The sequence below is a fragment of the Rutilus rutilus genome, assembly GCF_951802725.1.
Source record: "Rutilus rutilus genome assembly, chromosome: 23".
NCBI classification, from domain to species: domain Eukaryota; kingdom Metazoa; phylum Chordata; class Actinopteri; order Cypriniformes; family Leuciscidae; genus Rutilus; species Rutilus rutilus.
This window is the reverse complement of record NC_140233.1, coordinates 13,875,776-13,890,153: the sequence shown is the minus strand read 5'-3', so window position 1 is coordinate 13,890,153 and position 14,378 is coordinate 13,875,776. Positions and strand designations below refer to the sequence as shown.

Here is a 14,378-nt window from a genome sequence, read left to right as displayed (position 1 = left end):
TTTCTCTCTCTAATAATAGTAATTCCACAGACAGAACTACTTTCATTTATTTTTGTCTTGGCAAAGATTTGCATTTAAACTAGTGTAGTGCCTACTACACATCACACATGTTCATGGATTTGCTGTAAAACTATAGGTCTAGCATTGTTAGGAAGTGAGGAAGACGAAAAGAGAGAAGAAACATGCAAATGATCAGGCAAATTAGTGATAAGAAGGGGTGGTGGACATTACTAAAGGAATGACATGACAAAACTACCATAGACATCCATCCTGCCAGTGAAGAGAGTCTGGGTTTAGTTATTTTAAAATGAACTATATAGAAAACACCCTTAAGTGACGATGCGGACGTTAACCTGTATGGCCCTTCTCACATGCGTCAAAGGTAAAATCTAAATTCATTCTAGAACTATATATATTATATACTTGCTTTTATCTGTACCACTTTTTTTGTTGCAGGTTGTCTTTCTCATTTGAATGGTAAGAGCCCCTCTAGATGTCTAGAAAGAATGACATAACATAATCGGAAACCGCATGATTATTAAAAAGAAACTCATGCTTGATCTCATGCTAGTGCAGCTTGTGTGTTACTATTCTCTTTTTCTCTCAGTTTGTGGACGTCGCCCTTTAAAAACCCGTATTGTGGGCGGAGTTGATGCGCATGAGGGGGCGTGGCCATGGCAGGTTAGTCTTCACAGCCCCAAATATAAAGGTCACTTTTGCGGAGGTTCCCTCATCAGCAGTGAATGGGTGCTCACGGCTGCTCACTGTTTCGCTGGGTTAGAATCACATAAACATATTTACACAGATTTTAAACACTGTTAAATGTAGTCCTTGTAATATTGTTGTTTTCCTCGTGGTCTGTATATTCAGTGGTGTCACCACATCCAGCCTGCTTGTGTACTTGGGAAGGATGACACAACAGGGAGTTCATGCTCATGAAATCAGCAGAAATGTCAGTACGGTTGTCATACACCCTGACTATAGCAGTGACACCTACAACAATGACATCGCTCTCCTGCATCTGTCCTCTTCAGTCAACTTTACTAACTATATCAGACCGGTGTGTCTAGCAGCGGAGGACAGCATTTTCCCTTCCGGCACCAACTGCTGGATCACAGGCTGGGGACAAACTGCATCTGGAGGTCACACACATATAGTACACACACACACACACACACACACACACACCTTCTACTAACGTCACAGACTGATGATTGTGTTTTGTCGTGTGTCCAGTGAATTTGCCTTATCCTGGGACTCTGCAGGAGACTTTGGTTCCAGTGATAATTAATTCTCAGTGTAATGATCTGCTGGGTGCCGGCATCATTACAGACAACATGATGTGTGCTGGTTTACTGCAGGGAGGCAAAGACACCTGCCAGGTACAACAACCACTCCACATTTGCAGTGCAATTCAAAGAAATTCAAAATAGTCACAAAATTCATCGGGTGAGCCTAATTCCTATTGTTTGCATGCATTTTGAACATGGGATGTCCATTGTTTAAATTAACGACCAATTAATCGTTAACCTTATTCCGAAGTATGGGTGGTACCTTTTGAAAAGGTACAGTACAGCTGTGACAAGTGTGACAGCTTTTGCACCGTTTTTCTGAGTGTGAGGTCAAAGCATATTGCATGGATTATCATTCACAGAAAGAGCAGAATAGGATAAATTTACAAATTAAACTGTGAATTTTCAAATCATGCTGACTCTACTCAATCGCTAACTGCGTAGGTGTGTCGTGTGTATACCCCTGAACTTACACTTAGTTGAAGCACACTTAGATTTTTATTACAGCAAAGTTTGTATAGGAGGAGTATATCAGACCTGTAGACCTTTTATATTCACTGTTTAATGTTAAATAGTGCCACAAACAAAAAATGTAACTGAAAAGCATACCACCCCTCTCTTTTTCTGTTGTAGGGGGATTCTGGTGGTCCAATGGTGAGTCAGCAGTGTTCCGTGTGGGTTCAGTCTGGTATCATCAGTAGGGGTCACGACTGTGGTCAGCCCAATGAACCTGGAGTGTACACCCGCGTGTCACAGTATCAGCAATGGATCACGACCTCCACTGGCCCGAACCTCCCAGGATTCGCCACCTTCAACCCCCTAAACTCATGCTCTACTGCCAGTCAGGGTAACACCTATATAACCCAAAGCATGTATACACAATATCAACATACAGCAAATTACAGACATCACAAAACTTTATATTAATGTTAATTGGTTATTTATTGTATTGCAGTTTATTGTATAGCAGTACATTTGGGCTTTATTAAAGAGCAAACTAAGCAAAAAGCTAGTTCATAATATTCTCGAAAGTGAACTCACGCCAAGATTTTTTGCCTAACTGCTGAACAGTGATTGCTGTAGGATTTACACAGCAACCGACACACATTGCATTGATACACATGTTAGTGAGCAGTGCTGGGTAGATTACTGCCAACTGTATTCGTTACTGATTCCAGACATGACAGATTGTAGTTAGTAATGTAATCCATTAAATTACACCTTTAGGGTAATATAATCTTAATTTTAGATTACTTTTAGCCTAACTCCTTTATCACATTGATTTGAATAAGATAATCTTGTACCATATTGATATAAAAATACAAAGAGAAAGAAAATGTATTCCATTCTTTGTTATCAACAGCATGAAGTGCATTAAATATTATTACATCATGGAATCTGATGTAATCACTTACTACCCAGCACTGTTAATGAGTATGTTAATGAGCATATACTCAAGTTATTTACCAGTTGTATTCTCTCAATATTTGTTTTTGTCTCCAGGTTGAAGTGTATAAAACAAACCTACCTGCACTACTTCCAGTGAATGCTGCCTTTGACAGTAACCAGCTCCATTTGAATATGATCAACACAAACTGCATAGGTTCAACATTTGTTGAACAAGCACTGTTTTCTACAGGATTGACGACTGAAGGGTGTAACTGAGATCGTGAGGAAAAAGCAGGAATTTGTTAACAGTTCTCCTCAGTTTTCATTTTGCAAATATCAAGTACAGTTCTTACACATAAATGTGTCTTTATATCACCATAGACTAACTTTAAAATATACACTACTCACAATAAGTTAGGGATATTGTTATTTACATGAGTGCTATTCCTATTTGGTCTGAATTTTAATGAAATAAGTAAAAGTATCCTTTGATATTACTAATAATGAATGAGAAGAAACACCATTTTCATTAGTGTAATATTTATTACCCCCAAAAAAACAACAAGGGTAGCCCCAAATAACAAAAATTGACAATGTCAGTAGTGGGTGTTTCCACCATTTGCCGCAATGAGAGCTTGACAGCGACGTCTCATGCTCCTCACTAGCCTCATGATGTCCTCCTGAGGCAATGTGTTCCACTCTTCCACAAGTGTTCCACAGTTCTGCCAGGTCACGTGGGGGTGGGGTACGATCATCCAGTCTCTGCTTCAGCTGGTCCCAAACGTGCTCTATGGGGTTCAGGTCAGGGGACATTGCTGGCCATACCATATGAGGCACTCCGACTTCCTGAAGCGTATCGCTCACCTTGCCTTCTCCAGCAACGCTGACGACCATCATTTCTGTGCAAGGTGACCCGACACTCGTCAGTGTTGCTGGAGAAGGCGAGGTGAGCGATACGCAGAGGTCAACATGGTCCCCAGGGTTAGCTTTGGTGGAGGAGGTGTAACAGTCTGGGCAGGCATCACCAGTCAGCGCAAAACCGATTTGGTTATTGTAGATGGCTCAGTCACTGCACGTTCTTACCTCTGAGACATCATAGAACCCATCATCATCCCCCAGTTCCGCCAGCACACCCCCAACTTTCTGTTCATGGATGATAATGCTCCACCACATCGTGCCAGAATTGTCACAGCTCGACTTCAGGAAGACGGAGTGCCTCATATGGTATGGCCAGCAATGTCCCCTGACCTGGACCCCATAGAGCACGTTTGGGACCAGCTGAAGCAGAGACTGGATGATCGTACCCCACCCCCACGTGACCTGGCAGAACTGCGTGCAGAACTTGTGGAAGAGTGGAACGCATTGCCTCAGGACGACATCATGAGGCTAGTGAGGAGCATGAGACGTCGCTGTCAAGCTCTCATTGCGGCAAATGGTGGAAACACCCGCTACTGACATTGTCAATTTTTGTTATTTGGGGCTACCCTTGTTATTGTCTATGTTTTTGGGGTAATAAATATTACACTAATGAAAATGGTGTTTCTTCTCATTCATTATTCGTAATATCAAAGGATACTTTTACTTATTTCATTAAAATTCAGACCAAATAGGAATAGCACTCATGTAAATAACAATATCCCTAACTTATTGTGAGTAGTGTATATGTTTTTTGAGCATACAATACTAAAAAAGTTTTTTTTGTTGTTGATAGAAATATTTTTTATTTATTTAGCTAAGATGTATTAAATTGATCAAAAGTAACAGTCATTTATAATGTTACAAAAGATTAGCGTTTAAAATAAATGCTGTTCTTTTGAACTTTCTATTCATCAAAGAATCCTGAAAAAATATATCACAGTTTCTACAAAAATATTAAGCAGCACAGCTGTTTTCAACATTGATAATAATAAGAAATGTTTCTTGAGCAGCAAATCTTCATATTAGAACGATTTCTGAAGGATCATGTGACAATGAATAATTAATAAACGCTTTAAATTTAATGGTTTATTTCTTTATTTTGGAAAGTTGTTTTAATCATGTAGGTACTATCTAACATCTAATCTGGTATACCATAACAGGATGTTTTGCAATTTGTGTAAAACATGAGGACCACCGCTTTTAAAATGTAGAAAATACACCATTATATGCTGCCATCTTTGGTTGCATACTCTATTCTTGGAGGCAGGACTTACCCACTACCCCACCCATAAAATGACATGCATCCTGTTTCAAACATGTCATTTAGATGCATTCACCACTCTTATATCAAGTCTTTTTGGACAGATATACACAAGATCCATAAACCTTCACTGAAGTGGGCTATTTGGTCCCAAGTGCTTCTGTGCAGGTTTTAACTCTGAGCCCCAAGTCTGAGAGTCTCAAACCAGCTCTGGTTTCTCAGGTTCACAGCACCTTTTTCAGCTGTGGCTTTGATCCATCGTTCTTCATACGGGCCACCATTCAAATGAGCTAAAAGGAATACATAAAATGTAATGAATGCATAGAATATGTTATATCAATGCGGTTTAAACAGTCAAATTGCCATGTTTGTGTTTCAGAATAAGATCTAGACTTGCAAATGGTATGTATGGGATTAAATTCCCGCTGAAAGTGTTGTCACGGATCAAAAAATAATAAGCGTACTGTGAATAAAAAATTCAAAATATAATTCCCGGTACGAGTGAGCATCAGTAGCCATTAGTCCATAGACTGTAGCATGAGTGCATTGGAGTGGTGTCAACTCCCCTCTTTGATTGATTGGCTAGAGGACGAGCTGTGGACTGACCAATGGTAACGCTTAAGTCAGCCCTAATTTAAATGAAACTCAAACTGCAACATTTGGAAAAGCAAGCGCAGAATGTGAAAAGAAGAGGAGCACTTTTAATTTTTTTATTCATGCTCATTATTTTTTGATCCGTGACGTCAATACTTTGAACAAATAAGAATGTTTCAAGCAGTTAAAAGACATGAAGCGAGTCTGGCTTTTACTCACCCGTGACTGTCGTCTTCCCATTAGCTGAAGTACGTTCAGTCTCTTGACATTCTATCTCTGAGCTAATGCTAACAGAGGTTCCACACAGCTGCACTGCTGTTTTCATGATGGAGGGCACACGCACACTCACAGCACCTGGACCAATGACAAATAAAAGTTTCCACCATAAAGAGGTGAGTCGTACCACAGGACATTTTAAAGATGAATGGATAAATGGATAAAAAGAAAGTAGGCAGGTAAGTAGATATGTTCATACTAGGCTCGTCTTGTGTATGAGTTTCTTTGATGTCCATTATTAGTACCTTGTTGAGTGTGAAGTTCTGCACTTCCGTCTTGGCCCACGTACGCGTCAATGTTTCCAGCAGCAGTAAACACCTTAAGGACACCACTTGAGCTGTCTGGGACGCAGGAAGGACATCTTTAGTGCACTAAACTAGTGACTAATGACCTACTGTTCAATTCAATTCAGACTACCACTTACCAATCATGATGTTTCCTGTTTCACTGCGCACAAGAGCTTCACCTGTAAAACAACAACGATACATGTCCTGACTGCACATCAGGTGTTTAAAATGAACCGTTATCGTCCATTTCCCTCACCGTGCACGTGGCCAATCTGGATGTTCCCGGAGGATGTTGACATTGAGGTGGATTCGCCATAGATAGCCTTCGCTTTCAGATCCCCGTGTTCTGTGGAGAGGTTCATCGTGGTTCCCTGAATTTTCTTAATGTCGATATTCTGGAGAACAAAAACAACGACTTAATAACTATTTCAGAATGTATGCAGTTTTATGTATCAAAAACTACTTACACTGTCCCCAGATGTGCGGATATCTACATTCCCATGTAAAGTCTTGAGTCCAGTGACATTTCCTCCTGTGGACTGAACTTGAACCTCATGACCCTAAACAAAACAGATCCTTATTATCTCAATAAATAAGATATGTTTAGGCCTTTATGACACATTAATACAGGGGGTTTCAATCTTTTAGATCTCAGACCACCCAAATCTGATCATTGTGACGCAAGGGACTCACTTCATAAAATTTAAAAGGGAAGTATACTCTATACGTCAAAAGTTAGAATTTTTTTTTTTGAAAGAAGTCTCTGATGTCCACCAAGGCTGCATTTATTTGATCAAAAATACAGTAAAACAGTATTTGAATATATTTTAAAATGTAATTTATTCCTGTGATGATAAAGTTGAATTTTCAGCATCATTAGTCCAGTCTTCAGTGTCACACGATCCTTCAGAAATCAATCTAATATGCTGCTCAATTATGAATGGAACAGTTTTGGTTGCTTAATATTTTTGAGGAAACAGTGATACATTTTTTGCAGGATTCTTTGCTGAATAGAAAGTTTAAAAGAACAGCATTTATTTGGAATATATTTTTATATAAAAATATAAATGTCTTAACGGTCACATTTGATGTTGTAAAAAAATTAACCTTTACAGACCCCAAACTTTTTATTGGTAGTGTATATTAAAATAGAAAACAGTTATTTTAAATTGTAATGTTTTACAATATTACTGGTTTTTTTTCTGTATTTTTGATCAAATAAATATTTAGTTTCTTGTATGTCACTCTCTATAGTAATGTACTCTTAGATGTATCTAATTTTATTTATTTTCATGAAGTTTTATTTTTAATTAATTGATTTATTCACTTAGTTAACCCTTTTCTTCTCTAAACTTTTCCATGGACCTCCTAGTAGGCTACTCTTTTAAGGCCCCAGACCCTATTTAGATTTTTGAGAAAAGCTTATGTATTACCTTTACAGATTTTAGGACACAGTGTCCTCTCTCTGTGAGCACGTGGCAGAGGTCACTCTCCATATTCTGGATCTTCACGTTGCCTTTGTCTTTCGTCTTGATGTGGAGATCTGGAGGGATGGACAGGGACTAGAATGATTCACATACATTTCAATTAATTTACATGATTAAAAGTACATCAACATGCTGTAAATACAGTCTACATAGTAAAACCATTAATATTAACGTAAATAACTTAATAAATTAAAATAAATAACATTAATTATAATTACATTTTAACATAAATTAAACGAATAAGCAACAATATATTAATATAATATACAAAAATATACATGCCTTATTATTTTCTTTACAAGCCGGAATACAGATCCTTACCACATTTAATAGGTGCTGTCAGTTCAACAGTGACATTGCTATCCATCTCATCGGCCGAAATCTTAAGTTCATTGCTTTGATCATCATAATGAACATGAAATCTGTCCACATTAAGAGTTTGATTCGCATCTGTCACGTGCACAGTAATAAATACCCGATCAGATTCAGGAAAAGTATGCGGATCCAGTGGTTTTATGGATATATTACAGCCTAAATGACACCTGACCTTTGTGAAAGGACTAACTAATAATTCCCATTGCTTTATAGGTTTATTCAAGTCTTTCGTGGTTGAAGGAGCATCTGAAAAACTTCGGAGAGCCTGAGAGATCCAAGCCCTGGTGAAGAGTGTTGAACATCTCTGCACTGAGCCCACACACAGACCGTGACGTAACCGCTGCGTAACTGCACAAGCAAACATCACTAAAGCTTTACTTTGAGTGCAAAGGCTAAACTACATAAGTGCTCATTAGAGCAAAATACAGTACTACTACTACTACTAGTAGTAAGCGAGCGTCGTGTAATGTTTATGTCTCGAGGTCAATACGCGAGCAGTGCACAGCAATGACAGCAAACCGGAAGAGCGCGCGAGAGGAGTTATGGGAAGTGAAGTCAAACGAACAACATGACAAGTTTGACTGATGTCTGTATGTTAAAAAAATGGTTAAAATGAAGAGAAAAAAAGCATAACACATACATTATATCAATATAAGCACTCGAGATATAAACATCACTGATTATGTTGTAATGTTGTAAATTTTCCACTTGGAAATTTGAGATCATATTTTCTATTCACTAAGCCCTCACTGAACCTTTTTATATTTTGGCATTATTTATTGTTTATTAAGCCTGATACTTATGGGGACTATTGTCTGGTCTGCAGAATGAAGCTGATTTCACGTTTTACTGTTGTTGTGTGTGGACATTTGTCCCCACAATACAGACAAAACCAGACCCAACCTGTTTTTCCATATGCCATCAAATTGAGGGGAAGCGTATATTACTGTGTAGTAAGCAGCTCATAACTGTCATATCTTGATGATTTTAAACTCCCAGTGCAGGTCATTTTTGAGCTGAGCAGACACCACGTCATATTGGGGCGGATTTTCCGTCTGGTTTTCTAATAGCTAGGAGCGATATTATTCTGTACAGTACCTCACTGCTTGTGTAACTAGACTTAATTCTTTCAATGAAGGCCCAAGGGAATTTTTACTGAAAATGATTCATGATCCTGAAACAATAGGGCCACAGTGAAAAAAAAAAAGCGGTAACGAATTGCCCAGTTATTGTTATATTCATGTAGTAGGATAAATCGCCCAGTAAGTGGCACTCTAGTCATCTCACATAACGTGAAGTCAGAGGATTACAATAGGGCCTTTTTACAACAGATAACAGTGCATAGTTTGTCATCCTCCTCCAGATTAGCTTATGAATTAGTGTTGAGTTATGAGGAGGGATTTAGTATTTGTCCTCAAAGTTAGGACAGCCAAGTTCAGAATTTAATAAAGCATGTTAAAGGTACAACGAAGTAAAAAAAAAATTGAATAGCATACATAATGCACATTAAGTAACTACATTGTTCTTAATTAAGGTAAGGTAATACTTTTCAACACTTATAGTAAAAAAGTGGGGTTAATATCCATAAGAGAATGTGTATTGCTGGTGGTACCTGTAAATCACATTTCATTCATTTAGCTAAATTACTATTTTCAGACAGGTAGTATTACCCTTCTTTTCAAGAAGAGACCATTAAAGAGGAAATTAAAAAGCCTGTCTAGACACCAGTGGCTGATGGTCGAGTCAAGAGCATTGAGGGTAATCAGAAGGTCATGGTCAAAGTTCACACATAGAGCCAATGAGATGGAGTGAGACATTTGCTAGATACAGCACAAAGAGAGTAAATTCACTCAGAATTCATATATGACACACATAATAAAACTTTATTATCATGACTGGAACAACAGAAATATTGTCATTTGTACCATTTTTGAGTTTGAACTCCATATAGAAATCACAAGACAGTCTGACAGGATCAAAGAAAGGTTTTTATAAATGGTGAAACCTAAACCATAATATAAAACAAATCAAGATTCAGCCTGTTTATTGATCATTTAGAACAAGAACGCTAAAACTTTACTCACATAAAGATAAAATGAAATGTTGATTGACCTCATTTGACTGGTTTACCAAACTGTCTATATTGTACTGTGTTCATAGGCTATATATACACATGTATCACACAGCAAGTCAGACAATAAGGGTAGAGAGACGAATTATTTACATCATACAGTAGTCCGTTATGGCAAGTCACATTCATAGTCATCTTCACTACATAGGGAACATACAGGCCTGCACTGAATCCGCATCTGCCGTTCACAAAGTCCCACACATCACCCGCCTCTTGCATGTTCTGTTATTAAATTTCTTGGTAATTTCATATCATAAATATATGATCAAATATATTCACACATACAGATTTTTTGTTTTTGAAATGAATCTTGCATTCTCACCAAGGCTGCATTTATTGGATAAAAAAAACAGTAATATTGTAAAATATTATTACAAATAACTGATTTCCATTTGAATATATGTTAAAATGTATTTTATTCCTGTGATGCAAAGCTGAATTTTTTAGCATCATTACTCCAGTCTTCAGTGTCACATGATCTTCAGAAATTGTTCTAATATGCTGATTTCTTTTCATTATCAATGTTTAAAAACAGCTGTGCTGCTTAATATTTTCATATAGACCCTATTTACCTTCTTTATATATATTTCTGGTTTTATTGAGGGCATTAATCTCTGCACGTTAACTAAGAATTTCCTTTTCGTCTGACTCGACTACACCCGCTGGATATCACATTTTGCAGTTTCATTCAGAAATGAATCGCATTAAGGAAGTAGAATGTCATTACCTGTGGACTTTAAATCCATCCCACAGATTTTCTCACTCAATCAGTGGTGAAAATGTGAAAAAGCTGCACAGATTCCATGTGGACCTTGTAGTACGTTCGCTTTGACATTAAACCTAAACAGATTATATAAAAATATATAAGAACTACGGAAGAAATATTGTCGGAAAGATTCAAATGGCCTGGACAGAAAAGATTCATCTGAACAGAAGTAAACAGAATCAGATCATTCATATCGGTCTTTCAAAGTCTGAATTGGACGTGCAGGCGTCACAAGAACGTTGACATCATCAAACGTCACGTGGGTCCAGTGTTCACCTGATATCTTCATTATGCTGCGTTCAGTTCTTAGTTTGAAGGCATGCACAACGTTTTATTACACTTTTCACAGAAAATAAAATGGTCAACGAACGCTCAGGTAACGCCGGAGAACGCGATGCTGCTGAGATGTCTTGAAGTCATTTGGTTCGAAAGCATCTTCCAAGAGCATAAATGAATCAGATGGTCGCAGACTGCAAGAAGCACTGAAATGCAACCCAACAGATGAAACTCAGGTTTTCGCAAGTGTCCCAGGGGATCAGGACCATCTCATGCTCGACTGGAGAACCTCGACTCCGCAGGTCACGGCTCATCATAATCTATTTACAGCGATTAAGGGAGTGTTCGTGCCTTTTAAGTCTTTCACAGTGTCCTTGGGCAGCTTCTCCTCCTTTAATGATGAAAACCACCCCTGGCAGCCAGTCCAGTGTCTTTCATGAACAGCAATGGCTTTGTTTTGTCGTTTTCCTCTCCCTCCCTCTGTCTGGTGACTTTGTCTTTCAGGTGCAGCAGTCACGGTCGAGGTTACTCTGAGAGGAGATGAGAGAGGGGTAGGGTGTCATCTTATCAATGTTGACGTAGGTGGTGTTAAGGAGGATGTAGTGCTCTCCGCTGAAGCTGGAGAAGATGGAGGCGATGCGGGACACTAGCTCTGAGAAGGTGGGCCGACGCTCCGGTTTGGGGTGCCAGCACTCGATCATGACATTGTATCTACAAAGAAGGGAGAAAAATGTAAAGTGTAAATGCAGTGTATATAGCCGTTTGTGAAGGTAAAAAATCAGCAAAGTGCACAATAAATGGAGTTATTGTCTCCTAAAGAAAATAATCGATTTTGAACAGCTGAAACGATACGTCAGCAATTCTAGTCTCACTTCCTGTTACAAACAAATGTAACAAATGTGCATAATGCCAGCCTATGGTCTTCATTGGCTGCCCGTGAACAACTTCTACTTTGACCCGCCCTCAAACACTGTAGTTGTGGCTGAGGCCTGGTTTGTTTTGGCAACACGTAGAAAAGACGCTATTTTCTGCACTGCGACTCCACTTTGCATGCATTTCCAAAGGACGCATGCTGGGATTGATACGGTAAAACTGACGCCATCATTACTGTTAGTATCATACTGTATACAAGTGCTGAGGAAGCATCCGGAGCTGAAGTTCACATATGGTATAGGCGTTTTCTTTCCAACAGGCGCTGTAAGCAGGAGACCAATCACAACAGACTTGGTCGTCTGACCAATCAGAGCAGAGTAGGCTCTCAGAAAGGAGGGGTTTAGAGAGACTGAATCTTCGAACTGTTTTCAGCCTTTTTGAGAAATGAGGTGATGTGCAATGTATATTACAAGAAAATTAAAGTATTTTTTTGAAAGTGTTGCATGTAAACCTATTGTAGGAGACCTCCAAAACAAAACGAGGAACCTTTAAAATAGCATTACTGGGGGACTATAATAAAAGTGTGGTCTGCACACATTATTCAGATGGGAAAAAAGGTTTCACAAATTTTTTTTTTTATTAAATATATATATATTTACATTTAGCTTTGCCTTTAAACATGAACTAAATACAATACTGTTTGGGGTGAGATGTTTTGATGTTTATGAAATTAGTCTCTCATGCTCACCAAGGCTGCATTTATTTGATCAAAATCACAGTAAAAACAGTAATATTATGAAATATTATTACAATTTAAAATAACTCTTTCTATTTGAATGTATTTTCAAATGTAATTTATTCCTGATGAAGTGAATTTTCAGCATAATTTCCTTCAGAAATCATTCTAATATGCTGATTTGATGCTCAATAAACATTTATTATTATTATCACTGTTGAAAACTGTGGTACTTTCCCCCCATGATTTTTATAGAATTTTATTTTGTAACAACATAGAAGTTACTGTCACTTTTGATAAATTTCATGCTTCCTTGCAGAATAAAAGTATAAATTTTTATTTTATTTTTTAAAATCTTACTAAACCAAAACTTTTGAATGGAATTTATTTGTCATTTTGATTCATTCTGAGCTCGAAGTCAGTCATCTAATTTCTCCGTTCCCATCCCAGCTGTTTGCTTTGGCATTTCAAGACACCGGTGCCTTGAAATTTATAACCTTCAGTGCGAACCTTCATCGCATTTCAGAACGACTTTCCATTGTTTGTCTTGCAATAGTCTGCTGAGCAGAGGCACTGAGACCTGGGAGGACTGGCTCATTGTCCCGTCCATGAGGGAAGGGAGTGATGACCCACATATCTCTGTTCAGAGCTGGTTATTTGGCTGGTTATTTGATGGCAGTGTGTGAAGAATGTTTGGAGGTCGACTCATATCATACAGTCAGGGTGGGGAGTCGTTGTGTTCCGAGCTCAGGTAGTCATGCAGAGCTGAGTTGGCCAAGAGTTTTGAAGAACTATTACTGCTTGACTGAATCTGCGGGTGGTTAACAATGGCTCTCTGTTTTACACTCTTGTTGACGCTCCCTTTGGAGTGCCGTACGCCAGTCATAATGAAGAACCAAGTGTGTGTCACATGTGGGTGCGCTTACAGTGCGTCTGGGCAGAACTCTGGCTGCAGAAGTCTCCGGCCTTGCAGGAGGAAGACTGTGATGTCGAAGGAGTTCACATCAGAGTAAGGCGGGGCACCCCGGGTCATGAGTTCCCATAGCAACACACCGAACGACCACTGCGTGAAGATCAGATTCAAAACAATAAGTTATGAGGAAGGCAAGTGAGCACCTGTCAAAACAAGGGAACTTTGGGTGACTTTAATTTCATCAGTTGTTGGAGGCCAACAAAAAGGGATACTGTGAGGAAAAGCACAGGAATGCTGAACTCATAAATCCATTTAAGGGAACAGTCAAGTAAGTATTTGGGAAATATTGAGACAATAATTTCCCCCAGAAGTGGTCGTGTGTAGTCATCTATTTTATTTGAAATGCAGGTAGGTAGTTAGAAAACAGGACGTGACTCATGGCACACCTTGAGCCTGACTTGTGTGCATGCATGAGTCAGTTTGATAAAACTTTGTGCAAATCCTGTCAACGTGACCCAGAGACGTTGCTTAAAGCATGGATAGCTTTCAAGCAGTAGAATTAGAATGGGACCAGACTAAAATCTCATAGTAAAACAGAGATTTGCAGTAAGAAATGATGTACTGCAGTAAGCTACCAACATTGTCAGCATTTTGGGGCATCATAGGCACACTGTGTTTTCATTCAATGCCAATGATGCCCAGAATTGATATTTGATACGCGTTTCAAAAATGTTTAATTTGAACATTTGAGTGTACTTATGAAGTTATGATGGTTAAAAATGCTCTTTTTGATTATTCAAATCG

General features: G+C 38.5%; 3 protein-coding genes across 3 annotated transcripts in view; 1 reads left to right on the top strand and 2 right to left on the bottom strand.

Moving 5' to 3' along the window:
- The first annotated feature begins 708 nt into the window (after window positions 1–708).
- LOC311282571 (tryptase) lies at window positions 709–3,063 on the top strand. Its single transcript, XM_084396392.1, has 4 exons — window positions 709–1,142; window positions 1,237–1,382; window positions 1,926–2,139; window positions 2,796–3,063. The coding sequence occupies exons 1-4, from the start codon at window positions 911–913 to the stop codon at window positions 2,798–2,800; spliced, it is 597 nt and encodes a 198-aa protein (XP_084252518.1). The 5' UTR covers window positions 709–910; the 3' UTR covers window positions 2,801–3,063.
- A 1,613-nt stretch (window positions 3,064–4,676) lies between these two features.
- fam185a (family with sequence similarity 185 member A) lies at window positions 4,677–8,416 on the bottom strand. The gene is made up of 8 exons (XM_084396338.1): window positions 7,826–8,416; window positions 7,451–7,560; window positions 6,485–6,577; window positions 6,274–6,412; window positions 6,155–6,196; window positions 5,976–6,071; window positions 5,674–5,808; window positions 4,677–5,150 (listed from the first exon to the last, which is right to left on the bottom strand). Exons 1-8 carry the CDS (start codon window positions 8,241–8,243, stop codon window positions 5,032–5,034), a joined length of 1,152 nt encoding a protein of 383 aa, XP_084252464.1. The 5' UTR covers window positions 8,244–8,416; the 3' UTR covers window positions 4,677–5,031.
- A 1,327-nt stretch (window positions 8,417–9,743) lies between these two features.
- met (MET proto-oncogene, receptor tyrosine kinase) overlaps window positions 9,744–14,378 on the bottom strand; it is a 46,195-nt gene continuing 41,560 nt past the window's right edge. The window contains exons 20-21 of the mRNA XM_084397441.1: window positions 13,588–13,724; window positions 9,744–11,763 (exon numbers count right to left, since the gene is read on the bottom strand). Of these exons, the coding sequence (XP_084253567.1) occupies window positions 11,553–11,763; window positions 13,588–13,724 (348 nt within the window). The 3' untranslated portion in view covers window positions 9,744–11,552. The remainder of the gene's footprint in view (window positions 11,764–13,587; window positions 13,725–14,378) is intronic.

Bases quoted from the DNA above. Each gene is read 5' to 3' on its own strand.
- LOC311282571 (XM_084396392.1), top strand. From the start codon at position 911: ATGACACAACAGGGAGTTCATGCTCATGAAATCAGCAGAAATGTCAGT. The intron at 1,143-1,236 runs GTCACACACATA...TCGTGTGTCCAG, and splicing joins GGGACAAACTGCATCTGGAG to TGAATTTGCCTTATCCTGGG. The intron at 1,383-1,925 runs GTACAACAACCA...TTTCTGTTGTAG, and splicing joins GAGGCAAAGACACCTGCCAG to GGGGATTCTGGTGGTCCAAT.
- fam185a (XM_084396338.1), bottom strand. From the start codon at position 8,243: ATGTTTGCTTGTGCAGTTACGCAGCGGTTACGTCACGGTCTGTGTGTG. The intron at 7,561-7,825 runs GTAAGGATCTGT...CCATCCCTCCAG, and splicing joins GACAGCACCTATTAAATGTG to ATCTCCACATCAAGACGAAA. The intron at 6,578-7,450 runs GTAATACATAAG...TGTTTTGTTTAG, and splicing joins GTGTCCTAAAATCTGTAAAG to GGTCATGAGGTTCAAGTTCA.